Source organism: Macrobrachium rosenbergii, chromosome 48, assembly GCF_040412425.1.
Source record: "Macrobrachium rosenbergii isolate ZJJX-2024 chromosome 48, ASM4041242v1, whole genome shotgun sequence".
In the NCBI taxonomy this organism is placed as follows: Eukaryota; Metazoa; Arthropoda; class Malacostraca; order Decapoda; family Palaemonidae; genus Macrobrachium; species Macrobrachium rosenbergii.
Window position 1 is genome coordinate 26,543,975 of NC_089788.1, and position 21,464 is coordinate 26,565,438.

Below are 21,464 nucleotides of genomic sequence, written 5' to 3' on the forward strand. Positions count from 1 at the left end.
TTGCAAGGTGTGATTAAAGAATTGACTCTTATAATATAGTTTTCTTAGGCTGTTTGAATTTCTTTGCTAATACAAGCTGTCTTTGCTATAAAATTTGACTTGTGGCCATTAGAGACAGTGCATCTCTTGAGTTAAGTGCTTGGATTTCCTAGTGTATTATTTTTATTCTTCATTTATTAAAGTGCTTTCAAGACCTATGCCTCCCTCACCCCCTTGCGTTCAGTAACGATCTGCCCTGTTCCCGTCTTGAGATTTGTCACACAATTTTTACAGACGTTACAACGAAACACCTAATTATGTCAACTAGGTTGCCTTCACATAGAGGCAGGCCAGGGAATCAAGTAGTTATGCTTGCGAAGTAAATATTCTACAGTATGCGTTTTCTTTTGGAGTAAAAAGTATGTTATCCGTTTTCTTTGGAAATGTTCTTCCTGGGTAACTAATGGATATATTCCAAAGCTACACGTCTCATGAAAATGTGGCTTTTTATTTGTCATGTATTACCTCTGTATAATTTAAGTTGACTAATTATGTCATTGTTATGTAATTTTACTTTATTTGGTTTATATTGACATTTTGATATTTGGTTTATAATGACATTTTAATGTTTAAAGTATTGAGTTATTTGAAAAGACATGATTTTCCTAACTTCTAAACTGTACTTTGATGTTTTATTTTAAAAAACAAGGTAACATATTTTTCTTGTCACTGATTATGTTGACATATTTACTTAGTTTTAACACAGCAGGAAAAATTGATACAGCATTTATATTTGTGAGTCATTCATTCAAGTGAATTTTTTCTCGTATCTTTTGGTTTGATCGAGTCCAGAGGTGCACATGAGGCCTCTAAACCCTTCAACTCTTCACCTCACTTACGGGTCACCTTTAGGTAAGGGCCCGTGTTGGCATAAAGCCAGCTTAATGTAAACCAGTCACCAACTGAGCTTTTTCAGTTGGTGTCGTCAAATATTAGCTTACACGGAACATTTGGTAGAACATTAAAAGCTTACACGATTCACGTGTTATTTACACAGTTAATGCTTACAGGAAATATGTGATATTTGAATAATATATGCTTATTCTAAACACAGTATATTTGAAATTTATATCCTTACAATAAACACATGTTATTTAAAATGATAAGTTTGCACGAAACCCACGGCATTTGAAGGCTTCAAGTTTTCATGACATAAATGTGGTATTAATAAACACCACATAAATTACAGAACACACTTGACATGTAAGCGTTATAGCTTTACTGAAAAACATGACATTTGTGCATCATAAGCTAAGATAAAACATGTGACATTTGGACATATCAACTTCCACCAAAGACAACACTTGTGTATTGTAAAGTGGCTTAGAAAACAAGGCATTTGAACATTGAAAGCTTAGACAAAATACGTGTCATTTTATAGCACATTGTTACACGAAACGCCTGTTGACTGAGTTTTATAAGAACACACGAAACACACAGTATTTCAACACTGAAACTGTACATGAAACTCATGACATTTGTGCATTTTAATCTTACAAAGAACACCAGGTATGTATACTGACAAGCTTGGAAATTTAATTGAAGCTGTTAGGATTACATGCAAAACAAAAGTTAACAGACGACTCATATTCCCATATTCTTTACTTGATGTATATTACGTTCCGTTTTCTTTGCTTGATCCCATTTTCTTATAGTGCCTTATTTCTGAAAGGGGAACTACATTGTTTTGTAACCCCCTTTTTTTTCCCCTTGTGTCCTTCATTGAGTGTGTGGTGTGTTGTGTTAATTACCCCCTTTGCTGACATATTTTCTTCTCTCTTTTCCCCTTTTTTCTCTCCCCCTCATTCCCTCCCCTCCCCTCCCCTTTGCCCTCAACAGCAGGCGCGGCGTCCACTATCAGTCCACGTCGAGCTTATACTCTGACGGGCACAGCTCATCCTCGGTCAGCCCTGCCCCCTCCCCGTCCCCAACACAGGCCAACAACCCCCACCCAGTCCACACCGCCCGTCACACCACCCCTTCACCATCACCTTTTGCCTCCCCCGCGCGCCCACACCAACTAGGGGTGCTGAACAAGAGATGGGCGTCCACCAGTGACTTCGCCACACCCGCCCACCACCAGTACCACCACCTGGCCCCTTCCCCTACGCCCACTAACTCTCAGCTTGCCAGGTAGGTGTGCCAGTTTAGCCCGCTGCCACCCCCCAGCTTACAGTCATTTATCATTACTCTTATAATTATTACTACTATTATTATTATTATTATATTATTATTATTATGATAATAGTTATTCAATTTATGACCATCATCTTTAGTTATTCTAGTGACATGTATTTTTAGAGCATGTTTCATTAACCTCAGTTTGTATTTTATTTGACTGTCAGTTTGATTAACAATAAGTGTCGCACAGGCTTTGAGCTTCATAGTGTCATATCAGAGATAACTGACTATTAATTTACTCACCGCTTCTGTAGCTTTTTGCATTGGATTTGCACTCGTCTGAGCGTGCAAGCTGCTAGATATTATTGATCTTGGAAATGCATTTTTATGTTCTTTATAATATACTGAAAAAATATCTTTTTGTGATGCCATTACCAGAAAATTAACAAATCTCTTAAATGAAACAGATGAATGCAATTGAATGACAGCGAGAAAGTTCTAATGTTGTTTTCGTCATATTTTTTGTTACTGTTTTTTTGTGTATGTTTACGTATGGCAATAGTTTAACTTTCACATGGCCAGTTTTCCTATTTAATTTTATGTAATGTTCAGGTCATTTCTTCTTCATTTTTGGAAGTAATTTTTTCTATTTATGGTAAGTTTTTTGTGAATTTTTACTTCCTTTATAGGATTATGTTCTGGCCTGGATAGGTCATTTTCCCTTATTTTAGTGCGTTTGCTGACTTAGGCTATGGTAAGTCTTAGTTTTAACTTCTGTTCTGATTTTCAACTTATGTTCTGGTTTTTTGTTCACGGTAAGTTTATTTTTTAAAGGAAGTTTTGACTTAGCCATATGGTAAGCTTGTTCATTTTCATAACCTGATTTATTGCTAAAGCAACTTACTATACTTGAAGAGTACTTAGGCTTTTTTTAAAGTAAGTGTTTATTAGGTATTAATTCGATTAAGACGTATGGGTAGTTTACTCATTTAAATCAGTTTACAACTCTTTTACTTCTTTAATCGGTAAGTGTTTTGTATTGTTTGACATGTTTTCTGTTTGTGGTTATTTCTTACCTTTTTATGGCAAGTTGTCTTAGTTCTCATTTTTTTATTGTAAGCTTTATTGTAATTTTCCTTCTTGTTAGTTGGAAGATTTTCCCCGAGTTGAATTTCACGTTTACCTGTCAAGTATTGAGTTTGATTATTTATTTATTTATTTATTCATTTATTTGTTATTCATTATGTATTTATTATGTATTTTTGCCCCTTTTCATGCGAAAATCCGTGGAAATTCTCCCCTGCCTTATTTCTTTGTGTCAATTTCCCTTTGCGTTGAATTTCTGTCCATCTGTTGCAAGTTAAATGTTCCACTGTGTTCACTTCCCACCTTTTGCATTATTTCTGCTTTTTCAATTGACAAATCTCTTGCCCTTTTCCTGGAGCTTTCATTCCTTGTACTGACGCCAGTTCATTTATATGATCACTCAGTATGTGAGCTCTCTCTCTATATGTAGAATTTCTTTTTTGAATTTAGTTTGATTTGCATTTTGTCTTCTGAATGGTCATGTTTTCAGTGCTGAATTTCTGGTACACCAAAATTATTTACTTTAAGGGCTAATGTTCACTGAGGCGTCCCTCAACTGTGATCTAGATTTCTTAGCATTTTCTATAATGAGTTTTCCGTATTTTGCAAAGCCTGTGGAGAAATGTTCTTCCATAAAGGCGAGTCCTTGTGCGAGTTAATTACGTTTTTGGGGAGGCGATAATAATGATTCATTGATTGAGAAGAGCGATTTATTGTACGCATGCACGTACACTTACAAATGCACAAGCACACATTGAGAGTCTCCGTATATTCTTTTCTGACTGTCTTGCCTTGTGACCCCTAATACTCTTCATAAAGCTTGATTCTCAAATTGACAAAATCTTTAAGGTATAGTTTTGTTGTAAAACTATGATTCATGCCCTTAAAACAATACAGATCGCTGTAGACAAGTATAATCTAACATTCGTGAGCTATTACATCTCTTTGAGTTCTAGATTTTATTCAACTGACCATTGTCTGATTTGCCTTGTCTAGTCTTCCACTAAATTCCAAATCAAGGGAACCTGGATATCATTATTCATAAATATTTGAAAGATTCAGCCTCATTACTCCTTTCTCCTTTTTGTGTGTGCTCTGTCCTCCTTCCATCACCAATTATTTCTTTCATCACACGAATCATGAAAAAGACTTACAGTTAAAGTGAATTATCATTCCCTCGTAGCTCCAAACTATTCGCTGCAAATTCCCTTGACAAGACCCCGTCAAAATCTACGTGCATTTTCGTCGTTCAGAGATAATTTCAGTTAACTACTTATTTAACGGGAATGCCATAATGATAGAGACCTCTGATAGTAATGCTATGCGGACACTCAAATGCTTTGTCATATTCAGCAAAAGCCGTTAGAAAGGAATTTTTAAATTCCATACACCGCTGCACAGTATACCCTAACACAAATAATGGATCTGTGCAACACCTGCCTTCTGAAAGCATCTTTTTCATCTATAAGCTTTTTAGAAATTTCTTTTCCAATCTGTTGAGAATAGACATGCTCAACATTTTCACCGCAACCGATGTAATGGCAGTGCCTTTATAGTTACCGCTTGCAGTCAGGTCACCTGTCTTTGGTACTTAAGCTGTCTTCCATTTTTCCCCATTTCATATTCTGCAAAAATGTCTAGCCATTTTATGAGGCGTCATTTCAGTTTCTGCTAAAATCATCTGTGCAGTGATTTCCTCTTTTCACTTTCCTTTGCATCGAGATTCACAAGCGGCTAAGATGTTCAGCCTGTATCTCTTGAATTCTTTTTCTTCCTGTCCTATCTGCCAATTTGATTCAGGGTTCTTGAGTTCCAGTGTCACATTTTCATTTTATATTTATTATTTATAAACCGGGAGATTCTTAGCACCCCATTGGCCAGGAAGAGGGGCCATTTCTAAATTTTGTCTCCTTATTACTGTGACAGAATCCATAGAGGATCCATTAACTAAATACACCGAAGGATAGCCAGTTCCTTTTAGCACTCGGCTCGTAGCTGACTTACGCCAGTGACCCCCACCGTTGCCTATTGGTTTTTAGCTAAGGCCACAAGACACCCAGAGTTGAAGCACTCAACGCTTTATCCCAGTGCATCATTCTGCCCGCTGCCAATGATTTATGGTGCTTATAGTGGGCAAGGCCACGATTTCCGATTGTGGCTCCAGCCTTTCCCTAAAGAGGTGTCAGCCTACAAGACAACAGGTAGCGATACAGTTGCAGATATTTCCGGTGTCAGAGAGGAATGCGGGATTGTGAATAAAAGCTGCAGACGGAATTTCTGAGTACCATTTACACAGTATATACTTGTATGCTTTTAGTGTTCTCCATATACATATCTCAGAAATAAGGATATCGATTCAGTCCTCCGATTGTCTATATTTCTTAATATAGTAATTGTAAGGATATCGATTCAGTCCTCCGAGTGTCCATATTTCTTAATATAGTAATTGTTGTTTGTTACCACTGCGTGAAGAAAGGAAGTAGTTGATTAAAAAAAGATAAGAATGACACTGAATGCATGGAATAAATACCAAACACTAGTGCTTAATCAGATGATAACGGAAGTAGTTGAAGTAAATAAATCATCAAGTTGCAGATGCGCCCTTTAGAAAGATCATTCAAGCCAAAGACTGAGAAGACAAAATGAGTCCAGTGTTTCCCAAGTGTTGCTCCTTTCCCTTATGGACTGGTCTTGATCCGGGAAGTTTGCCTTTTCCGGTTTCCTTCCATGAACAAATGGTCCCAATAAGTTTTATATGTTGTTATTGTTGCCTTTATTGTTATAATGGTAGCTTAATACTACCGTCAGTGTCATTATCATTACGTAAACTAGCTCATGGCTTCTTATATGAATCATCCTGGATGTGTGATGTTGAGTCTGTACGTTTGTATAGACCATGTTTCCGGAAATGAGATTAGCAGAGCAGCAAATAAAGGAAGAACGAATAAAAGTAAAATGCGATTTGAGAGAATACTATAATTATTAGCCAATCTGTAATCGTTAATTGCCTTAATTTGAGGCAAGAATGGCTAATTAATCTTAATGTGTGGCTTCAATAACAGGAAAGAGGCAGTTCTTTCAGTGATTGCATGGTCATAACTCTCTCTCTCTCTCTCTCTCTCTCTCTCTCTCTCTCTCTCTCTCTCTCTCTCTCTCTCTCTCTCTCTCTCTCTCTCCTTATTTAATTTAAGCATATGACATTTAATTTTATTTTTAAATCATGCATTAAGGACATTGTTTTATTTAAGGGAGATTATGTAGTTTATTTACTACTACGACTACTATTTTTAGTTTATTTACTACTACTACTACTACTACTACTACTACGATTACTACTACTACTACTACAACAACAATTTTAGGCTCCCTATTCATGAGTACCCACGTGATCGAAACAAGTTGTATTTTGTGTTAAAAGGAATTTTTACACTTGCAATTTGCAGTGGTTCCTCTAGTAATTGAGCATTCCCGTGTTAAGAGTATTTTGATTAATTAATAATTCATTATTTATTTTTGTGCTATACAGTAAATTGGAGTGCATGCGACACGGATCCTGTACAAAAAATAATGGAGATTATGTGTTTGTGTGTGTGTGGGGGGGGGGGAGAACTCATCCCAGGTAGCAGCCATTCTCCCTCCTCTTCAAAAAAAAAAAAAAAGTGTGTTATGAGACGCAGGAAAAATAGAAGATTGGAAAGAAACTGTTTTAGTGGACTAGACGGTTTTTTATTTTATGTTTTTTCTACTTTTTATATTCTTTAAACTTTTGCATATGTTGATTAAAATTTTATGCATACTTGTGTATTCCATAATTTACAATTTCAAGCTACTTAACATATACGTTTTCATTTTAAAATGAGGATATTGTGTATTACTGTATATAAATTCGTATTTTGTAATTACGTAGTTAAAAATTTTAAAATTTTTTCCTTGATTGGCCTTTCAATCAGCCACAGTCAAACGTTTATCAACCAATTTTACTGCCCTTATCTTTACACAGCGCATACCACCCCCTCTCCTCCCAACCCACCCACTGACCACAATTAATATGCAAATGTGGGCGGGTATTTGGCTATATTTAGCCGTGATCTTGTAGTGAGGGATATTCTCTCTCTCTCTCTCTCTCTCTCTCTCTCTCTCTCTCTCTCTCTCTCTATATATATATATATATATATATATATATATATATATACACACACACATATATGCAGTATATATACATACATACATACATACATATATATATATATATATATATATATATATATATATATATATATATATATATATATATATATATATGTGTGTGTATATATTTCCCATAGTATGGCCATTTTATTTTGTGAATCTTGCTGAGCAGGTTCACGGAATTTTTTTGTTTATATATATATATATATATATATATATATATATATATATATATATATATATATATATATATATATATATATATATATATATATATATATATACACACACACACACAAGAAAGTGAAAATATCTCCATCATTAACGCCAACAAGATTGATCGTCACATTCATAAAAGATCATTCCCGTGTCTTTGTACCCCCGAGGCCTGGTACAGGGATCTTAATTACCAGTTATTTTGGGTACCAGTTATTCTAAGCACGCCTTACAAGTTCCTTACTTACGTTACTATGAGGTCATCTAAGTCGCCTCTTAAAGGTCAAGATGGTTCTAAAAAGAGTTCGCTTTTGGTAGTCGAACATCGGCTGGCTTTTTTTGGTAGCTGTGAATGTCGGGTTTCGCTACGGGAAGGATTCCTATTGGGGTTGGTAACACTCAAGGTCCTTTAAAATATATTCTCAGAATATATTTAAAGGACCTTGGTAACGCTGTTGCTGTTTTGTTTGCTAGTGAGAGAGAGAGAGAGAGAGAGAGAGAGAGAGAGAGAGAGAGAGAGAGAGAGAGAGAGAGAGAGGCGGGGGGGAGTAAAGGGAGCCAGTAGAGGTCAGAAATTGAGAAGGATAGGAAATTGTCTTGGGCGCAAATCCTCAGAGAAGAAAAGCAGTACTTTTTCATGGTTTATAACACACACATATGTATATATATATGTATATATATATATATATATATATATATATATATATATATATATATATATATATATTCCTACACGTATTTCCTCCATGGAGCAAAAGGTAATGCCTTTTCACCCATCCCACGGATGTTCAAGAGACAAGGCGTTCGCCCCAAATTCAGCGTTTGTTAACCTCACTGATCGACGATCAGCGGTGCAGACAGTGTTGAGAACGTGTGATTGCCGTAAGCAGAGGGAGATGAGAAAGAGAGATTAACTGCTAGCACGTATTCCTCCCATGAACAGAAAGAGAATGAAATAGGTGTATAATAATAACCATCGGATTTCCATAGGATAATGGTCAGTGGACGACCCTCCTCCCCCTAGGCCTCTCAACGCCTCTTTTAGGAATCAACAATGAACGGGAGACATATTTGGAGCCGTATGGGAAGACACGCGGAGATGTGGAGCCGTCTGGAAATCTAATCCTAATACTGGCCGCCGAATTTCCCTTGGAGGCAGGCCATTTCTTTTGAAGTTCAACTAGTATTACCTGGCCTTGTTTGGACGCCGGGAATTTGGCCGAATTCGTCTGTCACAGCGTGAGCTACATTTCTCAGTGTTGGCTGTGTTTTTCTTTGCATTTGTCGCATTATCATTTGCAGCAGGTGTGCTTGATATCACCTGTAGCGCTACACTTCCAACTCTTGCATTGCAATTTCATGCCGTGTGCTGCAATTGCCAACTTCTGAGCTGTGAAGTTTACAAGGTGTGCGCCATACATTTCATGCTGTGCTTAGTTGTCTCCAGTTGCCTTACATTCCGTGTAATTTTCAGGCTTTTGCCTCCAAATGCTCTGTAATTTTCGTCTTGCCCAGTATTTCATTTTCATCTTTGTTGTATAGGTTTCGAAATATTTTTTCTTTTATGGTAAGATTCTCAGATATCTATCTATCTATCTATCTATCCATCTATATATATATATATTTACATATATATGTATATATATACATATATATGTATATATATATATATATATATATATATATATATATATATATATATATATATATATATATATATATATATATTGAATCATGAAGATATGGATGGTGATGAATGGATAAATAAAGGCAAATGCCACGAGGAAAAAGTGAAACAACGGAGTGGTTTGCTAGGTCTTTCGACACTCGGCCATTTACTAGCAGAAGCGGTTTTTTTTAATGAAAATCTAAGTCTTTCTTTGTGCAAAGTTTGTACTTTATTATTTCAGACGCCGTTCACTTTTATATGAATTTGGCCTTTGTTGCCATCACCCTGTTCTCTTTTCGGGCCTCGTTGTGATCCAGTGATGTTCCCACCATCCGTTTGGCATTCAGTGGGAATTAGTTAAGGTGCCTTACACTACTTATTGTGGTCCCTGGTTAATTATGTAGAGTGAATTCGATATACTGGTATTTTTCATATAAAAATTCACACGTGTGTAAGTGATATATATATATATATATATATATATATATATATATATATATATATATATATATATATATATATATATATATATATATATATATATTCTATATATTTCTGACTCACATCAGGATCGAACCCAGGTGTCTTTCAATTTGCAAGGCAAGGGCGCTGCCCACTAAGCCATATAAGTCAAAAGAAGTTGGAACCTGAGAGCAACTGTACCCAAGGGAACCCTTGCCTTGCAATTGAAAGACCTGGGTTCGATCCTGATGTGAGTCAGAAATTTAATTCTGTTCCACGCGTGATTGTGTGTTGTTTATTTCTATATATATATATATATATATATATATATATATATATATATATATATACTGTATATATATATATATATATATATATATATATATATATATATGCGTGTTGTGTGTGTGTGTGTGTGTGTGTGCGGCGATGATGCAGATTCAAGATTTCATAAAGTTACTTTAGTATTTTGGCGTCACAACTACGGTGGTCAACGATGCAAACAACACTGGAGAGAGAGAGAGAGAACTTGAAACTGCATGTCGGTAACGTGCTCAATCGTGGCGCTGAATGGCACTAAATGATACCATCGGCCGACGTTGATGATGAAAATTCACATGAATTTAATACATAAATATCGGGTAGTTGTATGTATATTTAGACAAGTAGATAATTAAGACTAGATACGGGATATTTATTTGCTAATAAATTCTGTTAACGAAAGGATTGCTGAAACGAGACGAGCAGGCAATCAAATACAAAGTACGAAGGAAGAAGCACAGTACGGAGTTCTCTCAGTATTACAGGGATCTTCCTAGATAGTGGCCCCCAAGGGTTTTCGGGGATCGTTATCCTTGTTATCTAGGAATATTTCTTGGGAGTCATTCTCTTTTTGATATTTACAGTCTTTTGTTTGTTTTTATGGTAATCCCCAATAGCCTTGTACTAAACACGCCGCAGAGATGGATACATGCCGGGTAAAAACCCTTGGGGGAAACTATCTGTGAAAGATCCGTATTGCAGTAAGGTTCTCATATTCATAAATTGTGACATTCATAAGATTTGTTATTGTTTGTTAGTTGTAAAAGTGGCCCTAAGGCAATCGGCTGGATGAACGGAGAGGGCTTAAGGCTAATGAAAAGTCAGAGCCTAAGATATGCAACTCAAATGATAACTGCTAACGCATTGATGACTCATCACACAGTGTGGTAAATGTACTTGTTTTATTCCATTCTAGAAATTATCAAAGAAACAAAAATCTAATGTAGTGCGTACTGCTTTTACAATAAAGATATTTCAATTAAAAACGAACACTTCATTGCTGATAGCAGTCTATGCATGCTTTAACTGGAAAAAATCTTGACGCACTTTCCTGGCTTTGGATGTTACTGACTCACGAATTTTGTCATCGAATTTTCTCATAACTTTACTTTGAGTATTCACCATGGATGAGATATTCAAAAAATCTCTTTTTATAGACTGCAAAAGTATATATATAGTAATAACATGCAGCCAGTGCGCAAGGCCTAAAGAATCGCGGGCGTGAGGCTGAAGCCGTATTAGCGTAATGATTAGTCCACTCATCAACGTAACGACGCAGTTTTCGAAGATAAGCATTTTCTGCTGTCAGCTTGCCCATAATACATTCGTAACATACAATGAAATTTATTATGTCTATACAAAAATGTATAGCTCTTTCAACAAATGTCTCAACTAACAAAAATAAAACCGCTGAACCAGGCAGCACTGACATAATGTATATTTGCATACTTTATAAGTGACATTCAAGGCATAACCTCATGTTGCTCCTTGTAGGAATATATCGATTCTTAAAATATTCAGAGGATCTTGATATCAGAAGTGCAGATACCTATCAGACCCTATACAGCACTAGGGCCTCCTATGGGATCATGTGTGGGTTACCAAAGATCCATGAAGAAAATATTCTAATGAGACCTGTCATTCCTCATACGCCTCCCCTAACTGTAGGCTGGCTAAGTTTTTAGTTCTACTTTTAGCTTCATTAGCAAAAATTTTTACTGTGCCTCCATTCCTGCTCTCTGTCTTCCATCATGCTACCCACCCTTTCCTAACAATTGTTCATAGTGCTACTGTGAGGTTTTCCTCCTGTTACACCTTGCAAATCTTTCTACTCTCAATTGTCGTTTCAGCACAGAATGACCTCATGTGCCCCATTGCTTGGCCTTTGGCCTAAATTCTATGTTCCATTTTATTCTAATAAAATTTAAGTAAAAATTGAGACTAAAAGAAAGGCGTTCACAACAAAAGTGACCATTTTATGACCAGCTTTGGTTCAGAATGAATCTTTAGCAATGCCTGCGGAAGGGAGAATTCAGATCATTTTAGACCGAATCCTTAACCAGACACGTTTTTAATTGTTTTAACATCACAAATTTTAAATAGCTGTTGAAGATGGCAGAGTGGAACACAGCTTTTGATTTTCAATGGTAAGACATATATTCAAACGGATGAATGGCCATGGGGTCTGCACTGGGTCCAACCCTTGCAAGGTCCCCGTGAAGGAGAGCGTGCCGCACAAATGTTTGTTGCTTTCCACCTCTTCTACAGCATGTACGCTGACGACACTCCTCTTGGCGAGGAAGATGGTCCAGGCTGATGCACCTTGAATATGTCAATAGGTTGAATTCTATGAACATGAAAATTGCCCGTTTTAGGGCAAGATATGGCGTTATATTTAATGAGGCCTGTTTGTTTTGATTATTTAACTAATTTTGTTGTCCTGCATTTTTTATTAGCAACTAGTAGACAGTTTACTTCTGAGAGTTGTGTTACGAATCACAGTTGTTAGGAAGATTCAAAAATCGTATTTCTTTTATTAAAAACTGGTGCTCTATTGGGTTAAGGATGAGGTCTGTACTGTACAGTTGGAGAGGGTTAGGCTCTTCAGTCTCTGCTCAGGAAAGCTGGGGTCTAAGTTCTGCACTAGATATTTATGCAGTGAGTACACGAAAGGGCGTGGCAAGCATTCTTGTGTTAGGGAAGGAAGGAGGGGAAATGACCTAGAGTAATTTGAATGTGTAGTTGACAGTCACGTTCGATAGTGATCAGATTGTCCATCTACATTTAAAATGAATTCTGCTGAATCTAAAATGGTCGAGCTAATAGAAATAGTCCTCTCTTTTCTTCACATAGGTGATTTTCATTGTCATTCAACATTTATTGAATCTAAATAAGGAGTGAATGAACTGCAGCACTCACTATTCGTAAATTTTGAAAGTAAAAGTCTACATTGGCGAAATAAACGTTACAAATCTTTAAGAATTGCCCCAAACACACCTATTTTTGATTCTCTTTGATAAAAATCAAGTGATTATGGAGCCTCTAAAATAAGCAACAGTTGAAAAACTATTAAATCTCGGCTTAATTCCCTGTCAAACCTATCAAGGAGCTCGAGTCGTAATATTAAGTTTTCTAAACGTTTAAATTGCTGAATAATCCCCTGCCATGTATATAAAAAACAAAATGCAACTGCGATTTATCCCTGGCCAAGCTGTCCAAGTTGTTAACAACGGTTCGCAACCAGTGAGCCAAGCGGAACATGACGACCCCTCAGTACTTAGATTGGATCTCTCCTAGATAGCGAACCCAAGGGTTTCGGGGGGTCGTTATCTATGACTAATATTTCTTGGGGTTCATTATCTTTATGGTATTTACTGACTTTTGTTTGTGTTTTTACGGTAATCCCCAACGGGCTTGTACTAAGCACGCCGCAAAGGTGGATACATACCGGGTTAAAACCCTTAGGGTCACTCTCTATGAAAGATCCCCTAAATTGAAGCTGGCCTCAACTTGCACCGTTTTCAGAGTGAAATAGCGTAATAGATCCATTATCCGATTTTGTTCATGTCATACGCTTCTTTATATATGTACATTGCCGTCATGACATGTGGTTTTTGGTTATTGTATTAATTAAGGGAATTTGTTGTTACCTGCCAAGGCTTTTGTTTAAGTGTTTGTTGTATATATCTTGGTCTTGTGACATGGGCTCTTGAGTGGTACTGTAGTTAGTTTGTGATAGGAATATCTTGTTTGTATTCTGCCTTATGTTTTGTGATTTAGAAAATACGGCATATATATTATGTATAAGATCGCGAATGTTTATAAGTACTGTAGTGTCAAAATTAAAAACTTTTCACTGTGTGTGTGTATAAATATATATATATATATATATATATATATATATATATATATATATATATATATATATATATATATATATATATGTATGTAATGTGTGTGTGTGTGTGTATTACCTCAGATGGTAGGTATTCGTTTCGGCTGTTGTCGGTCATATATTATGACTGAATGAGAGCACACTACTCACAGAGATGAACATTACACTTATAATTAACACACAACGACTGTTTTCACTCATGTTATTGCATTAACTTCCTGTTAAAAGGATTGTAAGTTTATTTGAAGGTCACATCGCAGTCATTGCTTGTGATGCCGTGACTCAGTACAAAGACTTGTTGCGGGAGAGGAGAGAATCTGACGTATGATTTCACCGACATGGTGTGAGGATTGAATTATGTCATACTGGTAAATGTTTTGACATGCGCCGATCATGCACTTTCACATTTTTTCTCTCCCTGCCCGATTAGTAACCCACTGCAATGGCTGACCACCAGGTACATCATTCACTGCCTTGATCATCAGACGTTTGCGGGGTTCAACGGAAAACGTCCAGATCGCTGTATTGTTCCCCGATTTCGAATTTGGGAGAGAGATTTTGTGTACAGTCATTGTTTTTGTTGTCTCATTTCGTATTGTAAATTATACGATTTGTGTACTTGTCACCTTAGCCTTAATGACCTCCATCAACAAAGTTGGGATATGGTGATGTTTCATCCGTGGCTGCATGTCTGTCTGTGGTTTAACAAAAGATCTCGAGATTGGATGAACGGATTTTGATGAAACGTATAAACATTAACTGGGTGACTCCCTCCAGACGAATGATTAAAGTTTGGTGGATACCAATACAGATCTTGCAATTTATCTTCGCCATGAAATATGATGATTGTCGGGGAATTTGTTGCTTCACTAACAAGCTATTTATATAGCTTGATTGATATTGCTATCATATATAAAAGTATAATGTTTGATTGCTCGTATATGTTTAATCTTGGAGTCAAACTCCAAACTTAAGGCTTTGACGCATGAGCATGTTTTTGGTATCTTTCATCATCTCGCAGCCAGACTGAAACCAATTAGCGTTTATTGACGTGTATGTTAGCGCACAGTTGAAGCTGTACGGGGTCCTTGCGGTGATATCGTACAAGTAAGATCATCTAGAATTCAGCTTTGCCACCAACTTTGGCTAATGTGCAGGGTCAGACTACAAAAGAAATCAATCAGTAATACAGGGTTCGGAGTTTGGTGGAGAAATACTCTGAAAGGAGTGCTTTATGTGACGTTACTTTAAGTAGAAAATTGGATGTAATTTATTTTTGGTATTTAAATTAACACTGTCCATTTGTTAATAACAGCTTGAAATATTATGGGAATGACAGTGCGAGTGGATGTAAACGCTCTGTTAAATTCAGTTAAGTTGTTATGATCAGCTGCTCTACTTTTCCTTAAAGACGTGCCAAACCTTTCATAGAATTATGTCTCTTATTCTGCATTTTTCCCAAGTGTTGGTCAAGTGACGTACACGATCAAATACGTCCATTTCCTTTCCCCTTCAATTCCCATCACCCAGCAGTAGCTCGTTGGATCATTTGTAAGTACTCTTTACATCTGTAATTATTTTTAAATTTTTCTTGAGAATTGCCGCGATAACGAGCATAATGAAATAAAACTTAGTCGGATTTCAGATTCCCCAAGATAATTTTATTGGAATCTGCAATGCCGTAAGCATAAATCGACATACGAGAATCATATGCTTGCAACTCTCATACTTCAGCCAAGCCAGCGCTGTAGACCCACCACGCCCTTGGATCATTCTCGAGGGCGGCTCACATTTGAAGTACTGCGTTGACCTTACGTTGAAACTACCCCTTGTGAGTTTGCCGTGCCCACCCAGAGTTCTCCTGGGTAAGAATGGCGTGCAACTGCTGCGAATATATGCAAGTTTTTCCATTGCATTTATACCTGACTGACTGATTTGATTCTGTTGTCTTTTCGAGCCTAATTGTGACCCGTTTCTGCGCACACCAAATTTTTGTTGCAAGTTTTCAAACGACAGACAATCGTTGGGCTCATAGGCGGTAGGACTTCGGTACTATATTTATTGTAATCATCCGTTGTATGTGTCGCGTATACTTGTTATATGCACTCGCGTTCTTCGTCTGTTTAAGAGCAAAAACGAAAACAAAAATATAGCAAGCGCACTCGACGTCCCTCCAGTTAAGTCACCCACGTCTGGAAACTGCATTAATCCTAGTTGGCATCTGCCCCTTAAGTCTGTGTTACCGCAGAGAATTGTGTGCAATACGGGCAGTAATTATGAATTAGTTCTGAGGGATGACACGGTTTTGTCCTTCCTTGGTGCCAGTAGCCTTTCTCCTTGTTCTTTGGAGCCTTGATGTCTGATTATTATTATTATTATTATTATTATTATTATTATTATTATTATTATTATTATTATTAAACCAATGTCAAAATTTATCATAAGTTTCAATATATTTGAACATCAATGCTATCGATAAAATTTTTTGTCCTTTAAATTTCTTGGTATGATGAGAAATTAAGATAATTATGAATGCTAAAATATTATTATTATTATTATTATTATTATTATTATTATTATTATTATTATTATTATTATTATTATTATTATTATTATTCTGAACAGCAATAGTAGCGTGTGAGAATGCACAAGAACACCTGTTGTATATCGTATGACCGGAAGAAGGCTCGGAAGACAAAAGAAAAATTTTGCATTCCAGATTAATGACCGGAACGTCTGTGAATAACGCATGACGTCATAGATGACCACAGCCTAATATTTGTCAGTGACATCATAGCTTAGTATGTTTTGTTTACTGACTGAACGGTTTATTACTTTAATTATCCTGATGAGGCGTTATCTAATTGTTGACACATCATAAAGCAAACGGCTGATAGACGTGACGTCATAATTTTCGGTTATTTATTCATTTACCAGCTTGTTGGCGCACGCTACGCGCGCTGGAACCCGGGTCTGCTGTCCCCCCCCTACCCTCCCGATCCCCTACCTACCCCACCCCCAGGGGGCGGACAAACAGGTTTGCAGGAGGAGGGTGGATGTCTCCCCTACCCTCTCGTTCCCCTACCTACCCCACCCCTACCGGCGCGGACAAACTGGTTTGCAGGGGTGAGTGGCTGTTTCACGTCTCCCCTAGTGTCATCCGGGGGAAGACAGACAAGATCAGATCCTCTCGGATTTTATCATTATAGATTTGTTTTGGGTGTGAGCGCTCTTGATTTTTGCAGGATTTATATACTTGTTTAGTGTCAGTGCTCGCTGTCTTGAAGTGATCTGCATCTTACTTGTAGAATGATGCCGCCCTCCAGCTTGGTGGTGAATTAATTACCCCGTGTAGGCCCTTCCTTATGTGGACTCGGGTTTCAACCAAAGTATTCCGTGTATTTTACTTTTGAGTATCCATGCCCGTCTCGGTCTCTGCACTGCAAATAACAATGGAAATAATTTATAATGATAATCAAGAAAGATTGAAGGGGAGTGATTATGGTGGTTTTGGCAATGACAGACAGAAATTAAAGCTTTGTTTTGAACAAGAAGAAAATGGTGTATTTTATGTAGGTACAGTGCTAGTACGTGTATACATAAGCATATAAATTTTTAATTTTTATGTATACTGATCATACACACACACACACACACACACACACACACACACACATATATATATATATATATATATATATATATATATATATATATATATATATATATATATATATATATGTGTGTGTGTGTGTGTGTGTGTGCCCAGACGATGCGTTAATAAACGTAAAAGCGCTTGGTACAGAACTTCTGCCTGTCATTTTCCTGTGGGATTCGGTTATACATTGAAGTCACGTGCATCTACTGTGATTTTTATATATATATATATATATATATATATATATATATATATATATATATATATATATATATATATATAATCTGCTGGTCCCCCTTTTCTACATAATACCACTTCTTGATTTCTTCACATTTTTGGGTACGCTTCGTAAATTTACCTGAATTCAACAGATACTTGTAAGCATGAGTCCGAATAGACTTATACCTTTCTTGTTCTGATATACCGGGTACTGGATGTCAGAATTTCTTCATTTTGTTCTTCAGTTGGATTTCAGGCTTTGTAGTGACAAGCAGTAAAAAAAATGTGAAGAAATCAAGTAGTAAAGGGCATTGTGATTATTACGTTTTAATGTATGTATGAATATCTATACCTGTACACACACACACACACGTGTATATATATATATATATATATATATATATATATATATATATATATATATATATATATATATATGTACACACACACACACACACTTATAAATCCAGCTGTCTGTGTGTGTGTATACAAACCACTACAGAATCCCAAAGATGGCAGGGGTCCAGGGTTCCGCTTCTCCCCAGAGGGCTGTTCTTCCATGTTCATTAAGAGGTAGCACAAACCCTCTGCTTATTAGCCTCTCTCTCTCCTCTTCCTCCAAACAAACCCTCCATTTATGAGGACTTATGAGGTTTTTGCAGGTTTATGTTGGTTTAAGAGTGCCAAGCGTGTAGGTAGGCATTCTGGATGGTGGGAGCTCTCTCTCTCTCTCTCTCTCTCTCTCTCTCTCTCTCTCTCTCTCTCTCTCTCTCTCTCAAAGGTAAACGTTTGGCATTCTTTCCTAGACTTATGAAATTTCTCATCTCCGTCTCTCGCACATAGAAAAAGTCTCTCTCTCTCTCTCTCTCTCTCTCTCTCTCTCTCTCTCTCTCTCTCTCTCTCTCTCTCTCTCTCTCTCTCAATGGTAAACGTTTGTCATTCTCTCCTAGACTTATGAAATTTCTCATCTCCGTCTCTCGCACATAGAAAAAGTCTCTCTCTCTCTCTCTCTCTCTCTCTCTCTCTCTCTCTCTCTCTCTCTCTCTCTCTCTCTCTGTGTAGAGTAGAACGAGGCATCGGGTGTACTTCTGCGTCCCTCCGCCCACAAACTGTAATCTATGTTCCGCCCATTCACGCCCACAACCATTATCTCATGCTGAAAGGTGGAATTCTCACAGCACACCTTATCATCGAAAATGCACACACACACATACATACGCATACATATATATATATATATATATATATATATATATATATATATATATGTGTGTGTGTGTGTGTGTGTGTGTGTGTGTGTGTGTGTGCGTTTGTGTGGGTGCGTGTAAATGAGTATTCAGAGAACACCTAAAAAGGATGACGTCATCAAAGTCATGATGGTCCTAGTGAAGATAGTCTACGCCTGGTTAGCAGAAACTCATAGAATAGCCACATACATGAACAGCTGTTATGTATTACGTTTTACTTTTGAGAAAAAAAAAAATCAAAATGTTCTTAAATCCTTCCTTATGTTATGTTTTAATTCCTGCCGATCATAAACTCATTCAAGTTGATTGCTATTGAATGCCCTTGAATTAAATTGTTGTATTTCATCGTAGGACAAAAAAAAGGGCCATTTGAATTACGGCTTCGGTGGAAAAATTTTCCACAAAATCGAGGAAAAGACCCTGAATGAAATGAGGTTTTTTTTTTTAACAACCTGGGATAATTTCCCCCTTTCGTGGTTTTGCATTTATGACCTCTCTCTCTCTCTCTCTCTCTCTCTCTCTCTCTCTCTCTCTCTCTCTCTCTCTCTCTCTCTCTCTCTCTCTCTCTCTCTTTATTTGAAAGATAAATTGAACAACAGATTATTGAGCATCTAGACTTGCATAATTAAAAGAAACATGTACAAATGTACATATTTGTCATGTAAAATATGTCATATGCCCATTCTGTTAAACTTATCGAAAACACCAGTAGTTGCAGAATCCGCAACATATGCACGCTCATCCTCCGGACACCTTCTTCTGTGGGCTGACTTATCTTGTTTGTTATGCGTTCTGTGTTTTATGTATAACTTACATGTGAGTGTTTTACTCCTCGGAAGTTTGAATAATAAATAATAATAACAATGACACAAACTTGGGAAAAATATAAACACACATTGAACAGTAACAAAGATAATAGTAGTGGTGTCCTAGACAAGGCCGGGAATCCTTTAGATGTTAGGGCTGTGCCTTTTCTTCTCTGGGCTCCTTCTGCATAAGTTGAACCGTGTGTCTCTTCCCATCCCGTCTGACCCTCAGCCTCGTCCTTCCTTTAGGAACTCCACCCTAGACGTCGAGTGCTTAGTCAATACGGAGAGGAAGTTCAAAAGTCTCTTATTTTCTGCTCGGGAAAACGAGACGGAGAGAGTTTTTCGTAGTTTTTCTTTTTTCTTTTAGGCACCCGATATGCTCCACTAGAGAGAGAGAGAGAGAGAGAGAGAGAGAGAGAGAGAGAGCGATAGGAACTATATTGTAAATTTATATATTGCAAATTTTACGTTTTGACGTACCGGGTGAGTATCTGCCTTCCGGAGAGAGAGAGAGAGAGAGAGAGAGAGAGAGAGAGAGAGAGAGAGAGAGAGAGAGAGAGAGAGTGAGTGTTTTTCTCGCCCTGCAAAAGCTGTTAGATTGATGGTCTCCGCCCCATGTGGTTTCAACGTTTGTGTCAAGCTTTTATAGGGAGGGGATGCACGCATCTGGTCCTCCTAGGGGAACCGAGGTATGAGACCCCGACAGGGTTGCTATAGCAAACGAGTGACCTTGAGTCTCTCTCTCTCTCTCTCTCTCTCTCTCTCTCTCTCTCTCTCTCTCTCTCTCTCTCTGAGCGCGTTAATGTTGTCTATGTCTTTGTATGTTTCAGGATGCTATTGTTACATTGTCTTCTTTGACAGGGATATCCTAGATGGCACTTTGGCTAACATAAAAGAAAAATTGCCGTTTTCTTGCATGAATTGCTCTAAAGCATTTTTTTTTCGGTCATACACGAATTTGCGCCATTGGTGAATCCCAAGACATCCTTGAAAATATCGTCTCTCTCTCTCTCTCTCTCTCTCTCTCTCTCTCTCTCTCTCTCTCTCTCTCTCTCTTCTGTCTTTTTTAACTAGTCTTGATGTATATCGTCGCTTCTGTCTTTGTATCATAGATTATTATTATTATTATTATTATTATTATTATTATTATTATTATTATTATTATTACTGAAAGTCAGAAAATCCTTTCGTCAGCAAATTAATTTGCAAATTATGACTGCATCAGTAGGTTTAACTGTATTTTTCGCTTTCTCAATTTTTTTTTCTTCTTCTTCTTCTTCTTCTTCTTCTTCTTCTTCTTCTTCTTCTTCTTCTTCTTCTTCTTATTATTATTATTATTATTATTATTATTATTATTATTATTATTATTATTATTATTATTATTATTATTATTATTATTATTCATAGGTATGAGAATCTGTTTTTAAACATATTTCATTAATACCATGACTACATCCTCAGAAACAATTTTATATTCCGCTCTTTCAGTTTGTCATGTTACTTCCTTTTCGTGAGACATACAGAAGAGTTTGCG

General features: G+C 36.9%; 1 protein-coding gene across 50 annotated transcripts in view; it reads left to right on the forward strand.

Annotated features, from left to right (window-relative positions):
- Positions 1 to 21,464, forward strand: part of LOC136831307 (echinoderm microtubule-associated protein-like 2) — a 370,899-nt gene that overhangs the window by 263,669 nt on the left and 85,766 nt on the right. For 17 of the 50 annotated variants that reach the window (XM_067091464.1, XM_067091463.1, XM_067091472.1 and 14 more), the window contains 2 exons: positions 832 to 891; positions 1,879 to 2,172. The exons of 7 other annotated variants lie outside the window; for them this stretch is intronic. In XM_067091464.1, the coding sequence (XP_066947565.1) occupies positions 832 to 891; positions 1,879 to 2,172 (354 nt within the window). The remainder of the gene's footprint in view (positions 1 to 831; positions 892 to 1,878; positions 2,173 to 21,464) is intronic. 26 more of the 50 variants (XM_067091484.1, XM_067091476.1, XM_067091486.1 and 23 more) reach the window with 3 other exon arrangements.